The sequence below is a fragment of the Bacillus rossius genome, chromosome 14 (assembly GCF_032445375.1).
Source record: "Bacillus rossius redtenbacheri isolate Brsri chromosome 14, Brsri_v3, whole genome shotgun sequence".
Taxonomy (NCBI): domain Eukaryota; kingdom Metazoa; phylum Arthropoda; class Insecta; order Phasmatodea; family Bacillidae; genus Bacillus; species Bacillus rossius.
This window is the reverse complement of record NC_086341.1, coordinates 1,271,241-1,296,059: the sequence shown is the minus strand read 5'-3', so window position 1 is coordinate 1,296,059 and position 24,819 is coordinate 1,271,241. Positions and strand designations below refer to the sequence as shown.

Here is a 24,819-nt window from a genome sequence, read left to right as displayed (position 1 = left end):
CAACCCAACAACTTAACGGTACAGCGTGCGTGGTTTATTTTCAGCAACACAGTCCTGTTTGGGTAAATACACTGCAAGCAACCCCTCGCTGTTTGCAGTTCACTCAACTCTACCAATGTCGACACATTCTTGCACATAAAAAAAAATAAGGGAGACAACTGCAACAATTAACAAATATAAGAGTTTGTCCTCTGTAACTGTACATAAACATGGTCTATGACATGCACAACAATAATATAATACTGTACAAAATATGTACACAATATCACACATAAAAGCTAACTACATAACACTCTTGTTACATATGCATCATTTTATAACACCTGGGCCCTCTGTACCATAACACACATTCAAATGTCTTGTTCAACATTTTTTTGTCCATTAATGTTGCACTTTAATAGACACAATGGATGTGATTTTTTTTTATTGGTGCTTAATCAAGATTTCACGTAATCCTAAGGAAACATTTCAAAAACAATGCTGTACATTAAATGAGCACAGTCCGCTCTTGTAATGACTGGTGTTTTCATTGGTCGTCCGGAGCGACTACCGCACACTTGCCACATGACTGTGAGGGATTGCTCCCCTTTTGTTTGTTAACCCAGCCCTCTTAGCCTAAGCCCTACCGGTTTGGGGCCCCCCACGGGCATGGATACGGAATACGCCGTACACGCGTAACAGTAGAGGTGTTGGAGATCCGGCTATGACCAGAGGCCGAGGCTACCCATCCCAGCATAGACACCACCTTCACTCCCCGCCTCCCTCAGTTAACCAGACAATTGGCTGCGTCCTGAGCTCTTAGACGTTATCAGCGCTGCTGGCGCATGCCCCGATCTGGGACCCCTCAGTCACCCAGTGAACCCATGGTCCGGTGGAGGCCTAGCTGTCCAGGCTAGCACCGGAGCTGTGTCGTCGCTCACCACATCGACTCTGCATCGGGCTAGGGAACCCTCGGAGCCTGCTCCAAGCGATCGGAGCACACTTGCCACTGAATGAATCTGCAAAGGTTGGCCGCTGCCTTCTGCAGTGAGGAAGTGAAGGGATGATGCAACTCCCTGTCCCGATTAGAAATCCCGTCCGATGTAACCCAAGAAAATGATGATAGGGAGAGTACGTCCCTGAATGATTCCTGCCACGGGGAATATTGATTTGAAATATTACCATGCTGTGCCATTACTGGTTTACTCTGTTTGTCATGGAATGTACAACATGAATGCATGAACACATGGGAAACAACTGATGTCAAATGTTGTGTGCAGTGGCATAATCAGAATTTGTGTATGGGGGGTGTTAAGAAGCATGCCCCCCCCCCCCCCGTATTAAAGCGGGGGGTCCGGGGGTCCTCCCTCGGGAAAATTTGGATTTTAATGTGTAAAATAGTGCTATTGTAGCAGTTTTCGGTAATTAAATTTAAATATTGGTATGGTAAAAATTTTATTAATTTTAATATGAAATTTGTTTGTGTAATGAATAAGAAATTAATTAAATATTTGGTGCTAAGGGGTGTTTAGGGGTGTTGAACCCCTAAAACCACCCCCTGGCTACGCCCCTGGTTGTGTGCTCAGACAGCAGAGTTACACGGAAGGAGTTTAGTCAGAAATGACTGCACAGATGAACACAGTGGGGAAGTGTGTGGTTACCGCTCACACCTCACCGTTGGACAATGCACGACGAGAAGACTGTGCAACAGCTCAGAGGAGATTCCGTGCTTCGACTAGGCGTGCCCCTTGACTGCAGAGATCTGGCCACCGCGTGGACACTGGCTCCGTGCTCGTTGAAGGTAACTCGCCGAGCGGCCATCCGTGAACTGTGTGTCCGCACAGTTAGGTAGCGGCTCTTCATTAGGTGCCTAGTTGCAACCTGCTAGGGGTTCAGCTACTTGCTTCAGGCTCCTGGCTGGATGACGACACGCACGCAACCTCGCCTGCATGTGACATCAGTTCGCACTTGCATCTCGCAAACACCTCAAAACGTCGCAGGCATGCGAAGCCGATAATGCACACCACAATATAGCACTTACGTATTTTGCCACATCTAAGGACTTGACAAGCCTTCCTTTCCAATCCGTGAAACAACACGACAGGTACTCTGAGCCCCCCCCCCCCCCCCCCCCCCCCCCCCCCCCCTCCTTCCTTTTTTTTTTAAATTTATACTCCAGTAAATTGCATTACGTTCTTGGTACAGCAACTAACATACTCAGTAAGCTGGTTGCACAGTAGGTATAGTGCCAATGTTTGTTTATGCAAATAGAATAAATACGTGGGAAACATTCACACACTTTCAACATAAAAAATACAGCATCCCATTTCTTTATGCAAATTCACTTCTCACTCAATTCAGAAAACAGTGCACAATATAAAAATATGCTATAATATGTGTGCATATGAAGTGGAACTTGAGTAGTAGATAAAACTGACCCTTTTCTTTTGATTTTTTTTTTTTTTTTACATATTGGATTAATAATACCTAACATGATGAAAGATAAAATTTAAAAAAAGGATAAAAACACTGTGACAAAATCCCAACAAAGTTACAAATAACTTTAAGGCAGAGATTAAGTGTAGGTATGTATTTAAAGATGAAGAGTGGACTTCATCACAAACCACTGACCTACACATATCAAACTTGCAAGACTTGATTCGCAGGGTCCTGCTAACACCCATACCAGCGCAGTGAGTAATTCCACTATGTAACGGAAACCTAATGTTTGGTATCCTTCATGTACCTAACTAACGGACCTTTGTTCTCGACCAAGTGATCCGTGCACTGAAAGGCACCATCTCAGCTCGTCACAGGTTTCTCAAGAAATGCTTAGAAAAGGAAAATTTAATAGAGAAATTTACATACAACAGTTCATAGTACGAAAAAATAACTTGTATCGAATAAACAGCGATTGCTGCCTGACAGCTTAATTTTTTTTTTTAAATTTTGTTAACACAAAGAGTGCGGAAAATTTTTTATATGATTTTGGAACCAGTAAAAGGAGTTAAATAAAAATATAAGAAAAAAGTAAAAATGTTACTGCGCTGGTGTCCGCAGACTGGTTCAGATGAAGAGGGGAACGGCTCACAGACATAAAACACAAAAATGAGGGCAAGATAAAAGGGGAAAACTGAAAAATTAAGGCCCGTGGAAAAAAAAAAAAAAAGGTTTCTGCTGCAAGTTCATCCTCTGAAGGGTACCGGCCAGCGTCCCGATCTCTGTCCTCGAGACCGAGAGCAGAGCGTCGTCGGGTGGCCGAACCGGAACAGATCAGTTGGGAACTGTACGTCGCGTCTATTCTCGACTGAGAGCAGAGCCGGGAACGGAGCGCCGCGACCGGACGTCCGGGAGACAGCAGTCTGGCCGCGCCACTACCTGACCGCGCCGAGGGCGTCGGCCATGCGCAGGTAGGCGTAGATGCCGACGAGGGTGGCCGTGACGAGCACGTAGCGGTAGTGCAGGCGCTGGGGCAGCAGGCGGGGCAGCGCTGCCCACGCCGCCGTGGCGAGGCCCTGTCGCGCCGGCGCCGGGCGTCGCTGCGCCTCCCCGCGCCGTGCGTGCTGCTGCCTGCGGGCACACGTCACATGCTCCCTCACCACCTCTCTCCACGCCGTCACCGCTTCAAATACATTACACATGTTTATTTCTTAATCAGTCAGTTTACAGTGGCGTAGCTGAGGTGACTGGCGCCCCTGGCCAGACTTGAAAATGGCGGGCCCCCCTCTTGGATTAAAAACAGAAGGGGGGGGGGGGGGGGGGGGGGGGGGGGAAGCGTTCGGTAACCGTGAAACCGTCGCTGCAGCCTCCCTGCCACCCGCCTGCTATGCCACTGGCAGTTTGTATGTACCTTCAATCTTTCGCGCACAGTCATGATATGCAAATGTCACATTTAATAAGTTTTATATATTAAAAAAAAAAAATTAAAAACATTTTCCTCAGAAGTTTGTTTGCAATTATGAAACGGAAAACTGCATTAAAATAACTTATCGACCATTTAAAATAGGTAAAACTACGTACTTATTTAAAGGTACACATGTTAACTAAATATTTAGCGCTTAAAAGCATTTCAAAAAATTCATTAGCTAGTTTTTGGGATACATATGAGCACAGTGAAAGCACTTTCGGCCATCCAAAATTACTTATTCATAGAACATGTCTTCAGGAAGAGTATTGTGCAGGCAACAGGCGACAGGGTCTACACCCAGTACGGGCAGAGGCGGGGAGGACCGCGGGGGAACATAACAGCGTGATAGGCTGAAATTCAAACATGGGTACAATTCTGCTGGATCTGCTATTGACTCGCAGTTTAACTAGAGCTCTCTGGACCAAAGAGAGACTATCAACCAATGAAGCGTTGAATCACAAGCCACCCAGTGGAGACGCCTCACAATTTAGCACCCAATGAACACGCGTGTTTACTTGAGAAATGCAGAGGATAATGGAGGCTATCCTAGAGATCATCGAATCCGCAAATTTTTCCTGTCCCTACATATACGTATAACATATGAGCGGCGGGGACACTCACTCCCGGAGGACGCGGTCGCGCACCTCCCGCTCGATGCTCTCCGGAGGGAACTCCTGGTAGAGGCGCTCCGTCCGAACCAGCAGCCGCTCGAAGGGCAGGTCGTCCGGGATCTGCAACCAGACTCCCCCGCTTGCAGGCGCCTCCACGGTGAGGTGGAGAGGAGAACACGATGGGTAAAATCAGTGGCGTAGCCAGGATTTGTGTATGGGGGGTGTTAAGAAGCATGCCCCCCCCCCCCCCCCCCCCTCTTTAAAGCGGGGAGTGTCCGGGGATCCTCCCCCAGGAAAATTTGGATTTTAAGGTGTAAAATAGTGCTATTTTATCAGTTTTCGGTAGTTAAATTTAAATATTGTAATGGTAAAAATTTTATTAATTTTAATATGAAATTTGTTTGAATGGTGAATAAGAAATTAATTAAAGATTTGGTGCTAAGGAGGGGGGGAGGTTTGAACCCCTAACCACCCCCCCCCCCTCCTGGCTACGCCCCTGGGTAAAATGGACAGTAGTGTTGGGTGAATGAGAAAGACGAGGACTCGAATGTAGATTGCACGCTTTCATGCCTAGAGCCTCGTAACTACCTCCGAGTATCATTTGTTGGCTAGGAACAAGATTTTATGGTTTTATTTTAGGATCAATTTTATTTTCAAAAACAGGAGATTTCTGTGTTACCGTTTTTATTTTTAACATTGTCTTTATTCGTAAAAAATAATTCAACAAACATGAAATTAAGATATTTCTTCCCAAATAGTTTCGTTTTGAGTGACACAGTCATGATGCTGTTACACAACAAAATCATTATTAATAACAATGAACATGTCTAGAACTGAACTACTCAGAAAAATATATATCAGTAAATTTTTGTGTTTTTTGAAAAATCTGTTAACGTAATTAAAGTAAAAATGTGTTATTAATAAAAGGGATGCATCAAATTAGGTAATATTAACTTTTTTTTTTCCTAACTATTTAGTTCATACATTTTGGTACAAAATAATAGTTAAATAAATGAATCCAATGAATTTATCATACTAAAATATTAAATCTTTGTGGTTTGAGTTGAGTTTTGTCAAATTGCTAATCGTTTTCATAAATGTCTGAGCTAAATGGTGTATTAAATGGTATTTTGGTATGGTGTATTGTCACGCTTTGCGGTGTTATTTCGGTTTTCATCGCAATTCACCATGTAATCATGACCCTACTGATAGCGTGCCTGACATTTTGGCACGCCTTGTTTCAACAGTCTTTGAAAACAATCAACAACTGTTGTCAATCATTGTGTGAAGCTTCAACCACGCGAATCAATCGAAGCTCTATTAAATTAAAATGCATTACAACATTACAAGTAATTTTTTTTAATAATTTATAATAACATGAAATTATTCTACTACTAAAGCTTCAAGTTTCCTTATTCCATAATATTCAAACTTTGTAAATTGTATATTTCAAACCAATAATATTTTTGTGATAGATTTATGTTAAAATGCATGGCTTCTTGAAGTAATTTACAATTTTATTACCTTTTCCTGAAGTACGCATAACAGTGAGCTCGAATCGGAATGACTCCCGGAATGACCGAGGTGTACCCCAGTTCGGGCACGACTATAACATCGCAGGTCCGGTCGCATAAGGCGTCTGTGCATAACCATGCAACCAGAGACAGCCAAGGAGGCAATGTTCAGATGAAAATAGTTACCATATTGGCCCGAATATAAGTCAATTTTTTTTTTGGAGGAGTAAAAAATAAAATATTTTAAAAAAATTTATAATCGATAACTTTTGGTTTTTAATTATTTACTTAAATACTACAAACAATATAACTAGGAAACAAATTCAACTTTCCTATCTATCATTATTTTTTCTACCCAACAAAGAACTTGGCAAAATAGTTAGGTAATTGAAGTGAATCGACTATCATGCCCGCCACTGGGCGTTCCCCGGTGGCCAGGAATACCCTGAGAGCCAGCGCGGGGGGCGAGTGGAGCGGAGAGAGGGGCCGGGGGTAGTGAGCACCTGGGACAGCAGCGAGTGCACGCTCGCCATGTCGCACTCGACGGAGAAGACCTGGTCGGCGCGGTGGGCCACCAGGACCGCGGCCAGGTACAGCGGCATGAGCGGGGGCGACACCAGGAAGAAGTCGTACAGCCGCACCACGTCGCGGTACCGGTTCAGGCTGTGCCCGTACCAGGTGAGGAACCACGGCAGGCAGAACATGGTCCCCACGCCCGACCTGCGCACACGGCTCCAGTTCCGGTTCCGCCCGACACAAACCACGGACACCTAGCGAAACATAGTTTATAAGTAAAGACACGAGAAAAGCACGAAAAAAAAATAAGAATTAAAAATTCTTTCGAGCGGCAAAAAAAAGACGAGCGCATTACTACCTACCCTGGTTACTTTGAACTCTTCGTATTTTTTGGACCAATAATCACTGTACCGCCCAATTTCACGCCCTGTAAGGCTATGTGCATCGTACGTACTTGTTTTTGGATAATTAGTAGCAACACGTTTACATAATGATTTTTGATACATTCAGTAACCTGATAGGTTTTATAAATATGGTTAAATTAATGGTAAACATAAGGTAGGGTCTCTCACAACGTGATGATTTCCACCCCCTCCCCTTCAATTTCTCATCGCTACTGTTAGTTAAGAGCTATTTCTGTAAACTGAAAACCATACATCTTTTGCCTTTGTTGCTACGTTACAAATATGAATTATATAACTATTGTAAAAATTTGCGCACATGATTTTAATTACAAACACTAGCACTACTTTTTACACACATTACATAACACTTAGAAAGTATGCATAGAAACCTGGAAAACGATTAAAAACCGAGTAACAAAAAAAAATCACATCAATAATAAAGCAACAATGTAAGACAGAGAAGACAACACCAAAACACCAGACTTCAAGCTCAATACCTTTTTTGTTATTGCTTGTCTTCTTTGAAGGTATTTATTCTATAATAAATTTCCATGGTACTTTTATTTATAATTTTACCTAAGTATTTGTGCTTTTTTCAAATTATTTCTGCACATAGGTACTTGACTGTTAAGTATCTCTGCAGAATGGCATGTAACATTATTTTGTTTTGTCCTGTGTTATTTTTTATAATGTGTGTCCTTTCGCAGTGCTTAATGCTTATCGACTCATGTCAGGAAAATTACTGCTTTGGATGGCATGTCATGGTTGATATCTAACATGAACACGATACTTTACTAATCTTTACTGTACTGGAAAGGAGGAAAGTGAATCTGTGAGCATTAAGGTTGGGTCTCACACAACATATTTATTTATTTTTTTCATTCTCTTGTCATTACTAATTGAATATTAGTAATAATCGCTGTAAATTAAGCTATTTTAAAACAAAGTATCCTAACCTAGATTTCCTTTAAATTTCTGTGCAATATTTATGTAACTACTAGCTGACGTACCCAGCATTTCCTGGGCTGAACCACCTTGGAAGTCAAAATCCGAGTAGAAATATTAACCAATCGACAGATCCAACCTGAACTGCTATGGAGACGCAGGAGGTATTAACAATGAGAAAGCCAGTTACAATGGATATTTAGCATGAAAGGGGTGATTACAGAATTAGCTCCAGACCTATCCCACAGGAAGCGTGCAATTTTCCGGGATAAAAAGCGGCCTACGTCGCTCTCCAGCCCATGAACTATCATGTGGATCCGTTTGCTCTGTCACTGCGTGAAAGAAGGACCTTGAAGCAGGCAGTGGCGTAGCCAGGATTTGTGTATGGGGGGGTGTGTTAAGAAGAATGCCCCCCCCCCCCCCCCCCCGTATTAAAGCGGGGGGGTCCGGGGCTACCTCCCCCGGGAAAATTTGGAATTTAAGGTGTAAAATAGCGCTATTTTAGCAGTTTTCGGTTCTTAATTTTCAAATATTGTAAAGGTAAAATTTTTATTAATTTTAATATGAAATTTGTTTGAGTGATGAATAAGAAATTAATTAAAGATTTTGTGCTAGGGGGGGGGGGGGGGGGTTTGAACCCCTAAAACCCTCCCCTGGTTATAGGCATGCTGGTTCAGGCGGGCCGCACCTCTCGAGGTAGTCGTACAGCGCCGGGTGCAGCCTCCGCACCAGCGGGTACACATAGTTGAGGAGGTGCGAGGTCTTCTCCATCGTGGGCTCCATGCAGTCCCGCAGGTGTTCCACCGACAGCCGCTCCATGATCTGGAACGCCGCAGTCTCCCCCACCACCAGCAGGAAGGTCACCGCCACGTCGTGGTAGCCCTGCGCGACCGCCGCACTCTCTCAGCCCTGGACCGCGTCCCCATTCCCTTCCGCAACAACCGCAGCTGTCGGCGTTTCTCTGCCCGGCGATAACTTCCCGTCCATTGCTTGGATCTTGGGATTTTCATATAATTTGGTAGGCGGGAAAGTATAGCCAAAAAAATTGGTTGTCTGTAAAGTCGGTTTACGGACGATAGTTTAACGTGATGTCATAACAAAACATTGATGAAATGATTGATCCAGAAGAAAAGGAAATATCATATTCGGCCTGAGACTGAGCCATAATATGTTTTTACAACCAAACCATTTAGGCATTAAAAATATTATATTCTTTGAGGAAGAATTTTTTTTTAATTTTTCAATCTTTTGCATGATAAAATCTACCTCTGCATACTTTTATGAATAAAATTAAATCATTTTTATTGAATTATCACTATTTTGTATGGATAAAAAGGAGTGAAATGAAATGTGCAATTGAATTAATAAATTTACTTTTATTTGCATTCATTAATTCAAATATATTTATTACTTTTGAATTATTATGTGTAACTGTTGGTTCAAAACGTATTTGAATTTTCAACATTACTTTTAAATAACCGTACCTATTGTGCTGAAAATCGGTGGACGATCGTTAAATTACATAATATTAATAATTCAAACGACGAAAGCATGACTGAAAAGTCATATCGATGGTTGTTCCAATCGAGTGGAAAAGAGATGCCACGCATGCGTACAATGAGCAAACAGAACACATCCGTAGTGGGACATCCGTAGTCGGACACTTTTTTGTGCGTGCAGCCGGCGTTCATCGATTTATTAGACGTTGTCACGTCAAAAAATATCTAATTTCCTTTATGAGCAAAAACAGTGCTGGGTGTTTTCATATTTAATAAATAACCATTTAGCTTTTAAAATCAGATGCATCAGTTTTAATTTCTGGCTTGTAATCCAAACAGGTGTGTGTTCCACAGAGATCATGATTCTGCATGCCTCAAAGAACTAAAGAAAAATAACAAGCATTTAAATGTAACTTATTTATATCTACTACTTATGTGTGAATGAATTCATTGCGTTAACTATTAAAAAAAAATTGCATTAACTATCTATGTTTTGTATTATTTATTTGTTAGGGGCAATTTGCTAAGTATTTTAGTTTTACGTTCGTCGAAAACAAGGTCATTAGAGACGATCACATTCATCAGGAGCCAGGAGACCGGGGAATGAACGAACGGCCCCCGCCTGAAGTATGAACCACGCCAGCATTTGCCTCACGTGATTTCAGGGAAAAACCAGGAAATACAAAATATGAATGGATTGCCTGGAATTCGAAACCTGGTCATCTCAAGCGTGAGGCCAACATTTGCAGTTGCGCCACCTCGCTCTGTTTCACCTCAAAACTTCCCCAGTGACATCTACATGTAAAATGACTAATGAAGTAACAATGTCTGTTCAGGAAGCCCAGTCTATGAGCTAAATGCAATCTGTGACCATTGCATTAAATTTACAAAACCTAAGTATCAGACTCAATTCCTATAGCAGAATAATGTCCCACCATGCCAATCGGTGTATTGTGTCATCTGTTATGCATCAAAAACCAAATCCACTCCCCCCCCCCCCCCCCCCCCCCCATATTTCCAACCACCCAATTCTATGCATTTTTAGGTTTCTAATAGAATGTAAGTACAACCAAATCGTCTGTAGAAATTTAAAATACATCAGAACCTTGTTAACCCGGAATTATTTTACCCGGACGTCTGAATAACCCAGACCGGTTTTGGAAAAAAAAAATTCTGTTGTTAGCAAATGAAGACTTGTTTTACAGATGATAAAGTGCTATTCTCAGAGGTACATTAATCGACTGCACTTGCCAGCGGGCCAGTTCATTGGCAATTGTGTAGGCACAACATAATAATTTATAATAAATGATGAAACAAGATAGTAGGATACAATTTCATGAGCATGTGTTTTCCACAGAATATCAAATATCCCGAACTAGTGACAGCATTAACTGGGTGGCCATGACTAGCAGTTCCGCTGACTACGTTCAACTCATGATGTCCATGCTGACCCTGGCTCAGACAGGAGCGAAGCACTCCACTAATCACAATCTGCTCTTTGTTCTTCGGAGACCACACCACACGACCCATTATCTCTGCAGACACATCCCAGTGAGTCAGACGGACTTGCGACTATCAGATATGATACGTGTCAATGTTAGCTCTGCACTGTGAGATAACTTCAACGATACTAACATGACACATCACTATCTGAGGTATTAAGTATAAACAAGACATGTCATTGGATTACACATAATGCATTAAAAAAAAAATATCGGTGGTGATAATATCACAAGAAATAGCAAACTTTAGCTATAATAGAATAAATAACCCACACACGTTTACTAACAGCATGGCACATACAGTAGTTCAAGTAAACCTTTCAAGCACGGAGTTACGATATTTTAAAACACTGCTGAACTTATACACATGCAATACTATAGTAGAGACTGTGTGTTATTGCCAGTATAACATTTACTATCATTTATCTATCTCTCTTCACTATTCAACAACTGCTTGTTTTAGGCATACAAAAATACTTTAAAGCATGCTTACTGATAAAACTATTGTATCTCTATTCAGTACGGTACCTAAGGAGCATTTAAAAAGTTGATAAAAATTTTCTAACACCAACAACAGATGTGTCATAATTAATACTACCATGGAGTTTTCAATGATTAAATGCCTAAAACAATAAAACCTTTACTAATAAATATATATTGTATCTATTGTACCAATACAGTGGTACAGAGCTGCTGAAATTATATTAACACTGGTTTGTTTACATTTCGCTGGGACCGTCACCAGGTAACCTACAACCTCTGTTTTGCTGTTTACAGTCGACAAAACAATTAACTTTTGTATGTCTTTGTGTTTTATATTTTATTCAACATGCATTACATGACATTGCCAGTAAACTTTTTCAATAACAAACATTTTATTTAGAATTATTAAAGACAGACTGGCCGGAGCTTCTCAGCAGCGCAGCCATTTTAAAGTTACTACCAAATGTGAAAATTTAACTTGCTATAAACAGAGGTGCCCACCCCCCAAACACTATGACTCACCCCCCCCCCCCCTAATCTAATGATCCCCCCCCCTCCGAAATTTTTTATGCCATTTACTCAATTATTTTATAATATTATACTCTTTTAGTATTATATTTTTTCACATTTTGCATTAATTTAAACTGATTTTCTAATAATAATTTTGGTCATATCAGATAATATTTCCATCCTGAACCGACAGATGCCAAACTGCTTTTGTTGAGGAAAGTGCGCGGGATTGCCAATTTTGATTTACAGGATCCCTTTCGATTATCAAAGCACCGGAAACGTATCTTCACATTAGGAGCTATAATTACGTAAATAAAATATACATTTTTCTCGTCTTTTAACCCCCCCCCCCCCCTTGTGGGCACCCCTGCTGTAAGACACAAATGAAAAGCGAGAGTAACGATGAGCTCGAGCGCAGTAACGCGGCTGGACCGGTGCCGGACCGCGCGGTGACGTCCACGGCGAGGGAGGGGAGGAGGTCGTGGTACCTGGTAGTACCGCAGGTGCGGGTACTTGCTGATGACGCGCAGGATGAGGCGCGTCAGCTGCTCCTGGAGGGCGACGCGCTGCTCGTACGGGATACCTGCGCACACCACCACGCCCGCTGCAGAGTGCGCCCACACGCGCGGCCGCGAGTGTCCTCGCTTGAGGCCCCCCGCCTGCCCCGGGCACGCACAACGTGTGCAGAGCGTCACAAGAAACCACGCTGTTTAAAAACAGCTTAATACGTGTGAGTGGGGTCTGTTTACGAAAGCCATTTAAGAGTTCACTGAGGGCTGAAGATTAGTACCAGTTCTGTATTATGTTTGAACGTGTATTTTTATAAGAGTAAAAATGGTTGAAGTAAGTGTTTTCAGAATAATTTTTAAGGCATGAAACGCCCAGTGCAGATTCTTGAAATCACTCGAGGGATTTGCATTACATCTTTATATTAATTTCTCCGCCATATAATGTTACTGTTACTGCCCCAAGCACGACGAGATGACTGCGCGCCAGTAGCCAGGTCACAGCCTTGCACTCAGATGATATTCCACACTAGAAGCACCCAGGGGCGTAGCCAGGGGGAGGGGGGGAGGGGAGGTATAGGGGTTCAAAACCTCCCCCCCTACTTTAGCACCAAATCTTTAATTAATTTATCATTAATCACGCAAACAAATTTCATATTAAAATTAATAAAATTTTTACCATTACAATATTTAAATTTAAGAAACTGAAAACTGCTAAAATAACACTATTTTACACCTTAAAATCCAAATTTTCCCGGGGGAGGACCCCTGGACCCCCCGCTTTAATACGGGGGGGGGGGGGGGGGGGGGGGGCATGCTTCTTAACAACCCCCATACACCAATCCTGTCTACGCCACTGGAAGCACCAGACAGACTACTGACAAGGAGGGCCCCTTAACAGCTACACTTTTAATGAAGATGAGTACTTATTGCATGATTCCGTGCGCTGTTACCCCGGGAAGTGTCAAGGTGTTGCATTCGCGGCTATCACGGCAGGATGATTCTGCGGTGCTTCGCCGTTGCTTTCCACACTGCGGAGGTGGCAGGACGACCCAACACCCAGTTGCGAACCAGGGACGTCACTGGACCACCCAGAGCTTCCTCGTGGATCTCACATTACACCAGCTGAGGTCAATCTGGCGAATGCCTGACCCGAATCTTACATTCACCCCTTTCAAAAATGTTTACAGTAAAATATTTATTTCTGGAAATCTACCAGGCTGCAGGAATAAATATTCATGACAATTTCTTGATGGAAATGTTGTAAATATCTGCCCCTGATTTTTATGTCGTTCCCTTGGCAAAACAAGTTAGTTTATTTGTCTTCCAAGACTGTTTTAAACAATACACACCCTCATCAAAGCAACAAAATGTTTAAAATTCACATTTTAGTGATTTAATACCAGGGGGCACAAATTTGTATGATTCCCAACAGGGGAGGGGGGGGGGGGGAAGAATTCCCAGGGAGGGCATATAGCTCGATAGTTCTGCACGCTGGGTTAACCAACACAAGTCATCTCTGGACACGGTGCCCGTATGTTGTATAGGCCTACTTTCTGCATTCTGTCCTACATGCATGCAATAAGCAGAAAACTTTAAAATATTGTCACGTGCCACCTTCAGAGGGGGGGGCGAGAATCGTAGCTCTTTACATAGAAACAACTCGCTTGGCATCAACTAGTCTTAACTTCATAAAATACTTTACTGTACCTAGGATCATAGGTTCGTCATCCCGTACAGGATGTCTGGTGAGAGCTGAACTAAGGAGATTTTGCAAAATAACATAATACTTAATTAAAATTATTTTATTCTTAAAGTCAAATACTCAACATCATTTTAAAGAACATTTAAATAGCGGGATTACAATTTAAAACAATAATCTCTTTACTTCCTTAACGATTGAACGACCTTACAAGAGAGAGAATGAGAGAACTTCACTAAACACTTCCCTAGTCCTTCCGAATACCTCAAATCATAATTAATACTTAAAATTAAAACAAAGATAAGTCCATACTCACATTTTCCGAAAAGCCTTTCTTGATCGATTACTTAAAACTAACGTAGGGGCCTCTCCTGCCCTTAAAATCCGAACGAACATTACATTTTAAAAAATTATAACTAAACGACTAGTGACAAGGGCCATTGCCTCCGCCCGAAAGCTTGAAGATGACTACATTATGACCTAACTTAAATTAAACGACTCGTGGCCTCTGGCGTCGGCCATAGCTTCCGCCCGAAAGCTTGAATTCCTACATCACGAACGAACTAACAACTCGTGACCACAGGTGAGACGCATAGCCTCCGCCTGAGTGAGCCTGAATTCCTACATCACGAACGAACTAACAACTCGTGACCACAGGTGAGACGCATAGCCTCCGCCTGAGTGAGCCTGAATTCCTACATCACGAACGAACTAACAACTCGTGACCACAGGTGAGACGCATAGCCTCCGCCTGAGTGAGCCCCGAGTCACCAATCACTTGCGCTTAAATTCGCGCGCCCTGCCGCGCCTACCATAACAAAAGCTCGTTATTGAAGTCAAATTTACTAAACAACTAACTAGAACACCTGGGAAGACTACCCCCCCTCTACCCCAATGTGCAGGCCACACCGCGCGGCTTGTTACGACAGCGCGCCCCAGTAACTGCGGCCCGTGGCTGCGCCAGCGCGCGGCCAAACAAACAAACAAAATTCTGCAAGCCCGCAGCGCGCCGCGCCGGCCCCGTGCCCCAATTACATGGTCACGCCACTTGCGCTGACGAGTGAACAGAGCAGCCAGCCCAGAGTCCCGTCAGTAAAGTCCCTAAATTTGATTTCAACAACCCTGCAAAATTTCAACCCGCGACATAACCCTCCCCTCACAGAGCTCGAGCCCCATCGAGCTACCTCAAAATTACAAATTGTCTTTTTCCATTAAACCATAACTATAAATTCCTCATTTCACAAAAATAATAATTTTCTTAGTTCCTTGCTGTCTGAACATACATCTAGATTCTGCATAAGATTTATTTTAAAACAACAAGTATTCATAAAATTAAATGTAAAACTTTTATCTGGTTTGTTCTCACAGGAACCTTCAGAGGCTCGAGTTCTCAATTCTAAAAAAAATTGTTCTGTTAGTGAAGCTCTCTTTACAAATTAAATTACTGTTCTTAGTTTCTCAGTATTTGTTAAACAATGTGCAAATTCTTGATAATTATTATTATTTTTTTTTTTCGGTTTCTGTTTATTACCATACTTCTTTCGTTCTTCAAAAAAAATTAAGTGTCCTTACAGTGTTTCAATTAATTAAACTCTTATCTCGTGAAGGTTGGTGCAACTCCTCGAAGTCAGTGTTGTCGAGAAGAGTAGCTCCCTGGGCTGGCCATCAGCAAACACCACTCAACTCCAACAGCTACTGGACTGGCTTCCAGGGCAGCTCACAACTTCTCCCCACATCTGCTTCGGGGTTGTGCCATCCTCATCACGAACAGATTACAATTCTGAAACATCATCAACAGGCATTACCATCACGCCTGACAAATACAAAACTAACTACTAAACTGCAATCGATGGGCAAGGATGCAAACACACAAAAAAATAAAATTAATTAATACAACTGCTAACATAAAGTATCCCACCCTTAGCATAATCTAATCAGGCAAATAATTTGATAGGAAAAACTTAAGGAAGGGAAACATGACCTCCAATGATTTTCCCTAACTCTTGAGTCTTGATCTTCTCTATACAGCAAATAGTCCCCACGAAGTAACTGGGTTGAAGGTCAGTTCACATGACCCACCCATAACCTCTTCTACTCTTCTTTTCTTCTGGGGGCAACCACAATGCCCACCAATCTCTCTCCATGGTGCCGAACCAGCTATCCCATGAGAGTAAACAACGTAGTCAATAGAAGCGCAGAGGGGAAACACCAATCTCTGGCTTGTCGAGTCATAAAACTGCTTTATCTTCTTCTTCTTCTGAGTAAAAATATCTGACTAACCTTGCTTCTATTCTTCCAAACAGTAAAAGTTCATCAGGTATCTTCATGAAAGAAACATTCTAACTAATAATTCTTCATTTTTCTTCTTCTTTATTTCTGTTAGTTGTAATAGAAGGCCATGTTAGGGAGGTTATAGGGAAAAAGAGTGGCCAATTCCCACCCCATCACCCACCTAGATCATGACTAATTAACTTTTAAACTTTCTATTTCAAACAAATAAAAAAAAACATTTTTTTTTATTCAAACTTTTAAACTATAATTACTTTTACTTCATAACCTCAAAAGCTAATCAATAATTCTAAATGAAATTGTGATTTACTGCATCCTTGTTCCATCCGATCTGTTTGTTTATAACCTTTCTTGTAAAGTATAAAATTTTCAAACATTACTAATTCAAAACAAATTTACATTCTGGTGTCCTTCGAGTTACAATTAACTTTACTATTTCTTAGCTTGAAATAATTTAAGTTTTCAGAACTATTTCATTGTCTAATTCACAACACTTAAAAATCAACTCAAAACAACAAATCATCAAAATCAATAAGATCATCTGACCTACCTATCAGTACTGTGAACTTGAACTGTTCGTACACATTTATAATAAGCTATTGTATTTAAATTCCAACCTAAATAAGGTTTAAAAAAAACTACTAATCCCTCTGTAAATTAAGAAAATTAACTTTAAAAATTAAACTTAAGGTATTAGTTCTTTTTGACAGCTACCACAACTCACTAGTTCCATTACATTACTATAACCTAAAAAGTTCTGTAAATAATGTTTATAACAAAAAAAAACTCCAGTTACTGTCTTCCATAAAAAAAAATAAAACTTTACATGACCTTATTAATCTCCACTTGTAAGTCCATGGCTGCCAGCTTTCTCTTCTCTTGAATCTTCAGTCTTGGCTCTTGTTTCAGTGATCTTGTATCTTGTCTCTCGAACTCTTGTCATCTTGTAAACTGGACTGCTGCTCAGCTCATCTTAAGGAATCTGTAACAGTTTCAAAAATACATGTTAATTTAAATTACATAATTCCTGTTCTTTGGTCCTAAAAAAAAATTGTATTATTAGTACACATTACCCTGAAACAACATTATTATTCATTGTTTATTACTTAAAAAAATGCTTTACCATAAAATCCTTTTTTGTTCTTTTCATTAGGCCTATTTATTTTCCTTCTTCTTAATTAAATTCTGCTTCAAATGTTAATCCTAACTTAAGACCTACCATCTATTTATTATTCATTACCTACATTATTTATGTTACCCTAAAATTCCCATAAGTTTCTAATACTTCCTATCAAAGACATTCTCTCTCAAAAAAAATTTACTTATGACTCTTAACTTAACAAACTTAAAAAAAACTTTTACACTAGACTTAACTTATTATTCATTCTTAGTTACTAAATTTCTATTTGTAAACTTTAGTACTTACAAACAAAAACTGCCTATTTCTCTCTACCTCTTAATCTCTTTCAATTATTACAATAATAATGTTACCTTGCATCTTTAAACTTTCTTCTTTTCAATTAAATTAGACATCTCATAACAATAAAAATTCTGCCTATACTCTTCTTATGGGTGTACAAACCAACAACAAAATTTCAAATTCTCAAGTTTCCTTATATTTAAATTATGCAATGCACATAACCTCTGTGGTGCCTGTACCCTTTTAGGCCTACCACCTTCTTCTCATCATGACAACTACTATTCCTCGGGGTCTGTATTCACTGTTCCAAATCAAATATCTCAAATAAATTAAAAACAAATTTATTATTTTAAGAAAACAAAAATTTACATTGAATTTACTATGGAGCCTGGAAATCTCAATGTCTCACAGCAGCTAACATGACTAAATCCCATGGAACCCCAGGTTTACATAACCTGTGCCCAAAAATTTAAGCATACCAGGCTTTCCCTGCACTGGTTTTACAGCATCACACACTATTTAGGGCCCCTGATCTGCCATCAGTCCCAAGGAGTTTTCCCACAACCCCTCTCTACACAAGCGCCTACCGCATTCCTCTCAATTGGCTATCGGTTTTACGGCATTCTTTTGGGATCCGACCATCAAGTTAGGGCTAATCGAACACTAAACCTCCATACTTCCAAACTAATGTAAATCAATTAAATTTTCTCTGTAATTTCTTAAAATCCAAATAAAAATTATTCAAACATGCCCAAGAAACTTTCAAAAAAAAAATTCATAATCTTATCTTCAAACCCTTAAAATAAAAATAAATAGATTACTCTGTTTTCTCCTTAATAACTGTAAACTGTCAACAAATATCATGTCGTAAATTTTAACTATGCTTACTGACTCTTAATCATAAAATCTCATTTGTCCTAATTAATAAACAACCAATTTCCTTGAAATCTCACTGTATCTCTCATACTCAAACTCCACTGGCTGAATATCTCAATAAATTCAAAAACAATTATCTAAACTCTTAAAGAAATTCCTCCCCAATTATTCAAACTTCTTCACCTTATTTTATTTCATTACTTAAAACACCTTACTCAAAAAAAAATTAATTAATTATCTAGCTATCTTCCATTATTATTTATTTACCGAACAAAACTTTCTCCTAAATTAATTTAGTAACATTCAATTTCACATTAGGCAAGTACACTAACTCTCTACAGCAATGTTTCTCATTTCCCTCCTTCCTAACTGAATCCAATCTTACTTAACCTCCAGGGAATTTACCTCACAAAATAACCAAAAATTTCACTGTAGTGCCTATCTGCTATAGGCCCACTACACAGGGGGCTCTAACCCCACCAACAAACTTCATTGAAATGGTACCCTATCCCATACAGGATAGCCACTTCGGTACTACCATGGGGAACTCCTGCCCCAAACTACTCACAACTCTCAGGATTCTCCTGACCCTTAATTCCGTAGTCAGCCCATCTCCTATGGTCTGCGCTACAATTCCCTTTCTTCCCAGGGACACAACGCCTCACCTTAGGGTCCCTCGCCCTAATGAAAACATTAATTTTGTCTCTCTGTTCTTTTGGAGTAAATTCCCTCTACACACAAAATCTAGCCTTCCCAGTTTTCTCAATGCTTATCGATTTTATAGTGTACCTCCTTAATAATGTTTACAAATCCCAAAAAAATATTTTTAAAACCGAGGTAGAATTTAACTAACAAAAACATAAACAACTTACAACGAAACACTTCTAGCCTATACATCATACACTTCTTAAATTAAATTACTTACATACTGAAAGTTCCTCTTCTCCTAAAACACACTTAAATTTAAATTTATTTAACCAATAGTCTATTTTCTTATCGCTAAGTTACCGTACAGCTGATCAAAACAAGGTCACGGCCTGTCCACGTCTCCGTATGAGCCCGTGACGTCACCGAATTCCATCAGGTGCGCCAACCCTCGCTTGCGGTTCCTCCGTTCTCCGCTAGGTCTCAGCACCTCCCCGTCACGTGTTCACTCTGCCACGTCCACTGACGTGTCGTTCTGAAACAACTCTCAACATTTTTCTAATTAAAACAAAACATCACTATAAATTCTATAACTCTCTTTTACATAAACTCTCGTTTTCTCTTTAATTCCTTTCTAACGTTTATCCTTTCCTCGACTGATTTAATTCGTACGTCTCGTCTCCTACGCGCACGAAAACAAAACAAACTTCTCTTGAAAATAATTCCTATTTACGACAAAAAACTTTATTTTAAATTATAATTCTCTTAACCTACAATCTTAAAATGAACTTCAATTAAATTAAACCACTTGCATTATCTCTAATAAGCATTTAACTTATAACGTATTCTCCTCACGTAATAATCCCCGATATAAATCTACAATAAATTCAACGACTTAAAACAACTTATCACTATAAACTTTATCCTTACAAGTATCCTCAAATAAACATCTGTTACGTCAAAAAAAAAATCTCAAAGACTTCCTCCACTATAGACTAAAATTCCGTAATCCTCTCCTCAAGTAAACTCTTAATAACCTGCTATCAGAAGCTGAAACTAACTTAATAATAAACATAAAAATCTACCTCTCTCTCTCTCCAGAAATAGAACCTATCCGGCGAACTCTACCATTTCTGTCACGTGCACCTACCCGGCGCCTCCACCATTTCTGTCACGTGCCACCTTCAGAGGGGGGGGCGAGAATCGTAGCTCTTTACATAGAAACAACTCGCTTGGCATCAACTAGTCTTAACTTCATAAAATACTTTACTGTACCTAGGATCATAGGTTCGTCATCCCGTACAGGATGTCTGGTGAGAGCTGAACTAAGGAGATTTTGCAAAATAACATAATACTTAATTAAAATTATTTTATTCTTAAAGTCAAATACTCAACATCATTTTAAAGAACATTTAAATAGCGGGATTACAATTTAAAACAATAATCTCTTTACTTCCTTAACGATTGAACGACCTTACAAGAGAGAGAATGAGAGAACTTCACTAAACACTTCCCTAGTCCTTCCGAATACCTCAAATCATAATTAATACTTAAAATTAAAACAAAGATAAGTCCATACTCACATTTTCCGAAAAGCCTTTCTTGATCGATTACTTAAAACTAACGTAGGGGCCTCTCCTGCCCTTAAAATCCGAACGAACATTACATTTTAAAAAATTATAACTAAACGACTAGTGACAAGGGCCATTGCCTCCGCCCGAAAGCTTGAAGATGACTACATTATGACCTAACTTAAATTAAACGACTCGTGGCCTCTGGCGTCGGCCATAGCTTCCGCCCGAAAGCTTGAATTCCTACATCACGAACGAACTAACAACTCGTGACCACAGGTGAGACGCATAGCCTCCGCCTGAGTGAGCCTGAATTCCTACATCACGAACGAACTAACAACTCGTGACCACAGGTGAGACGCATAGCCTCCGCCTGAGTGAGCCTGAATTCCTACATCACGAACGAACTAACAACTCGTGACCACAGGTGAGACGCATAGCCTCCGCCTGAGTGAGCCCCGAGTCACCAATCACTTGCGCTTAAATTCGCGCGCCCTGCCGCGCCTACCATAACAAAAGCTCGTTATTGAAGTCAAATTTACTAAACAACTAACTAGAACACCTGGGAAGACTACCCCCCCTCTACCCCAATGTGCAGGCCACACCGCGCGGCTTGTTACGACAGCGCGCCCCAGTAACTGCGGCCCGTGGCTGCGCCAGCGCGCGGCCAAACAAACAAACAAAATTCTGCAAGCCCGCAGCGCGCCGCGCCGGCCCCGTGCCCCAATTACATGGTCACGCCACTTGCGCTGACGAGTGAACAGAGCAGCCAGCCCAGAGTCCCGTCAGTAAAGTCCCTAAATTTGATTTCAACAACCCTGCAAAATTTCAACCCGCGACAATATACAGAAAGTTTTCCATAAAACATTATTATGACATTTATGTTTCACAGTCAGCAAGTTGCAAGCACAAACGGGGTCCCTCAAGTGAGGCCACGCCCATGTTTAATACAATAAAAATTCCTGACATTCCTTGGTGATTTGTGTAAACTTTTGTACATGTCACTTATTAGGAACCAGCGAAGGTGTGTAGGCTTCGGCCTGGGACGCACTTAGAGCGGTATTCCAAGACACAAAGTAAGGGTTCATGTCGCTCATTCCTTTTAACGTCATATCTCAGAAATCTGTGATTTTAGTTACGGCTGTTTAAGGGGCCCGCCTCGTCAGGGGTGTATGTGTGTAAGTGAGGCGGGATGATAAGCGCGACGCTCGCTGGTGCTTCCAGCGCGGTATAGCCTCTAAGCGCAAGTCTCTGAACTGGCGCGCATTCGTCTCCTCGTCACAGGATAACTGTGAAATTTGAGCGGTGACCGTAACATTATATGGCGGAGAAATGAAGATAAAGGTGTTATGCAAGCTCCTTAAGTGCTTTCAAGAATCTGTAGCCTACTGATTGTTTTATGCCTAAAAATTACTCTGAAAACACGCGTTTTAGGCATTTTAACGCTTCTAAAAATACAGTTTAAACACTTAATCCGAAATTAAAAGTACTATTCGGCCCTCAGCGAACTCTTAAATGCTATTCGTAAATAGGCCCCACTCTGATATCTCGAGTAGTTTTGAAATCGTGTTGTTTTTCCTGAAGCTCTGCACACCGTATGTGTGCCCAGGTAGGCGGGACCCTTAAAGAACGTCCTGAGACAGTAGAGTATCCCTGCAATAATGGGTCGCGGCGGGGCGGACTCACCGGGCGGGAAGCGCTTCAGGGAGCGGTTGACGTCCAGCACCACCTGCTGGTATTCCGGGTGAGCCTCCAGCTCCTCCTGGCTCGGGAACCGCGTGGGCGCGCTTGCGTCCAGTCCCAGCAGCAGGGGCCAGGCGCGCCTGCGCACGCCGTCTGGCGACACCCGAGACACTTGCAACACCCTCACGCCGACTCCCGGTGGGGCCCGGCCCGTGGTTGCTCCCGTTCCTCCAGTCGATGCTCCGTTCCCCGCCTCGCCACGTCTCGTCAGCGGTAACGATACACTGAGCCCCCGTTCCTTCCTTCTATAATTTAAACATACAGCTAACAAAGTGCTTTCGTTACCTATCACGCACAGCGAAAGTTAAAGACAGTTCCTTTACATTAAAAAGTTCAGTAAAAACCTCTGTATTTGATCAAACAGCACTTAGTATCCTCAAAAACTAATGTTTTTTCCAACAACCAAGCAAAAGAATATTATTATCAGAAAAAAATATGTTTGCACAAGTTAAGCAATGCTGAAATCCTCAGAAAGACATTAAAAAAAGAATTTGGTAGAAATCAAAACTGCAAACATAAGATTGCAAAAGATTGTAACAGTTCCTACCTTTCTCAAGCAAATATATTGATTTTTAAAATCTAAATTATAATGAAATTTAAAAAAAAAGTTTTAAAATACTTGAAATACAAGTTGATGGATTTTTGTTGTGCATCTTCAAGATGATTGGCTAAGGTAAACAACTATGTAGTATCTGTCTTTAGGCCATTCTTATTCCTTTTTAGTCTTAATTGTAAACTTCCATGATTTCCACAAAACTTCCTAATGCTGAAATTTATTAATAAACTAGAAGTAATTTTCAAGAAATTCTTTTCATGAGCCATCATAAAACATTTTTGAAGAAAATAATTTTTTTCCTCACATTTTTCTAAAGATTAGTTGAACGTAAATATTATTCGTTGTAATCCTCTTTCTGGTGACCTACATATATTCCCAGTTTCTGAACAATTAAATAACTGACCGACTGTGGAAACACCAAAGGAGATTGATCACATACATACTCTGAGTAAATGAAATCAACAGCCTACTGATTGAGCCAGGCCATAGCAGAAAAGATAAAATTTTACATAGACGATTCACTTGTTATCGACCACTTCGTGTCTGTGGGGACATTCTGTCTCCTACCTCATCTTCGTAACACCCCCTTATTCCAACCTTTCCTATTACACTTTAACCTACTATTTTCCTCACAGCCTGGCTGTTTACTAACCACAGACAAAAAATTGAGCCAGACAGCAACAGCAAGGAGTCTTACCATTGATGAGCCCTCCATCAGAACGAGCAAATTCCTTCAAAGTCTCAACGTCAAGAGGTTCCCGTAAAAGAACTTCTTCTATGTCTCTAATCTTCTGGAGGTACGCTGGGCTCAAAGGTGCTGAAAATAAATACAGAAAAACATCAAGATGTAGTCAGAAGTTAGTTAAGCCCTCGAAGAGGGCTAATATACTACCTAGTCCCTAAATTACAACACTAGAACGAGGCAAAAATTAAAGACTAGTGAAGTCACTACAGTAAAGAGTTCCACTTCTAAAGATTAAAAAAGAATAACATACCTTCCTCAAATTTAAGTTCCTCCGAAGCGATATTGCCGTTTGCTTCTTTAGCACAAAGGGAGTCGCACACAGACTTAGTTTCACTTGCGTGCTCATCTGGATGTGTACAATTCTCCTCGGAATGACCATTGTTTATCCCCGACCCTAACCCCGTTCGTAATGACATGTCCGCAACTCATAGCATACAGCCGAACTAACTACTGCACTCGGTTAGCTGGGGCGTGTTTTTGAACGTAAATATTTGCTTCATCAAGCTAAAATATTTCAATTACACGAATCCGAATATATCAATAAGTAGGTACGATTAATCAACCAACACAACTCCTTGCATCCCGCATCAGCTGTTACTGAATGACAGTCAAAATCCGAACACGTGAATATCGCCTTACGTGCTGATGACGTTTTCCATTGAGTAATTTACTGACAGAGATGAACCGTACAAGTGATGATATAAACTAACGTATTAAAAACATTTCACATTGAACCAAATCCACTTAATAACATTTTGAAATATCAACCATGTGCCAGCGGTATAACCCGAGGGAAAATTTACTGTGAAGAAAAATATTTTATTTTATCTGTTGCATTTGTATCATTGTCATTTTTGCGCGATGTCTTACATTTGGATAATTATTTGTAAATCGTA

General features: G+C 40.8%; 1 protein-coding gene across 1 annotated transcript; it reads right to left on the bottom strand.

Moving 5' to 3' along the window:
* Positions 1-12: 12 nt before the first annotated feature.
* On the bottom strand, positions 13-24,551 carry LOC134538954 (TBC1 domain family member 20). Its single transcript, XM_063380577.1, has 8 exons — positions 24,174-24,551; positions 23,876-23,995; positions 22,566-22,715; positions 12,359-12,453; positions 8,565-8,758; positions 6,515-6,731; positions 4,508-4,617; positions 13-3,549 (listed from the first exon to the last, which is right to left on the bottom strand). The coding sequence occupies exons 1-8, from the start codon at positions 24,337-24,339 to the stop codon at positions 3,354-3,356; spliced, it is 1,248 nt and encodes a 415-aa protein (XP_063236647.1). The 5' UTR covers positions 24,340-24,551; the 3' UTR covers positions 13-3,353.
* Between the last annotated feature and the right edge of the window lie 268 nt (positions 24,552-24,819).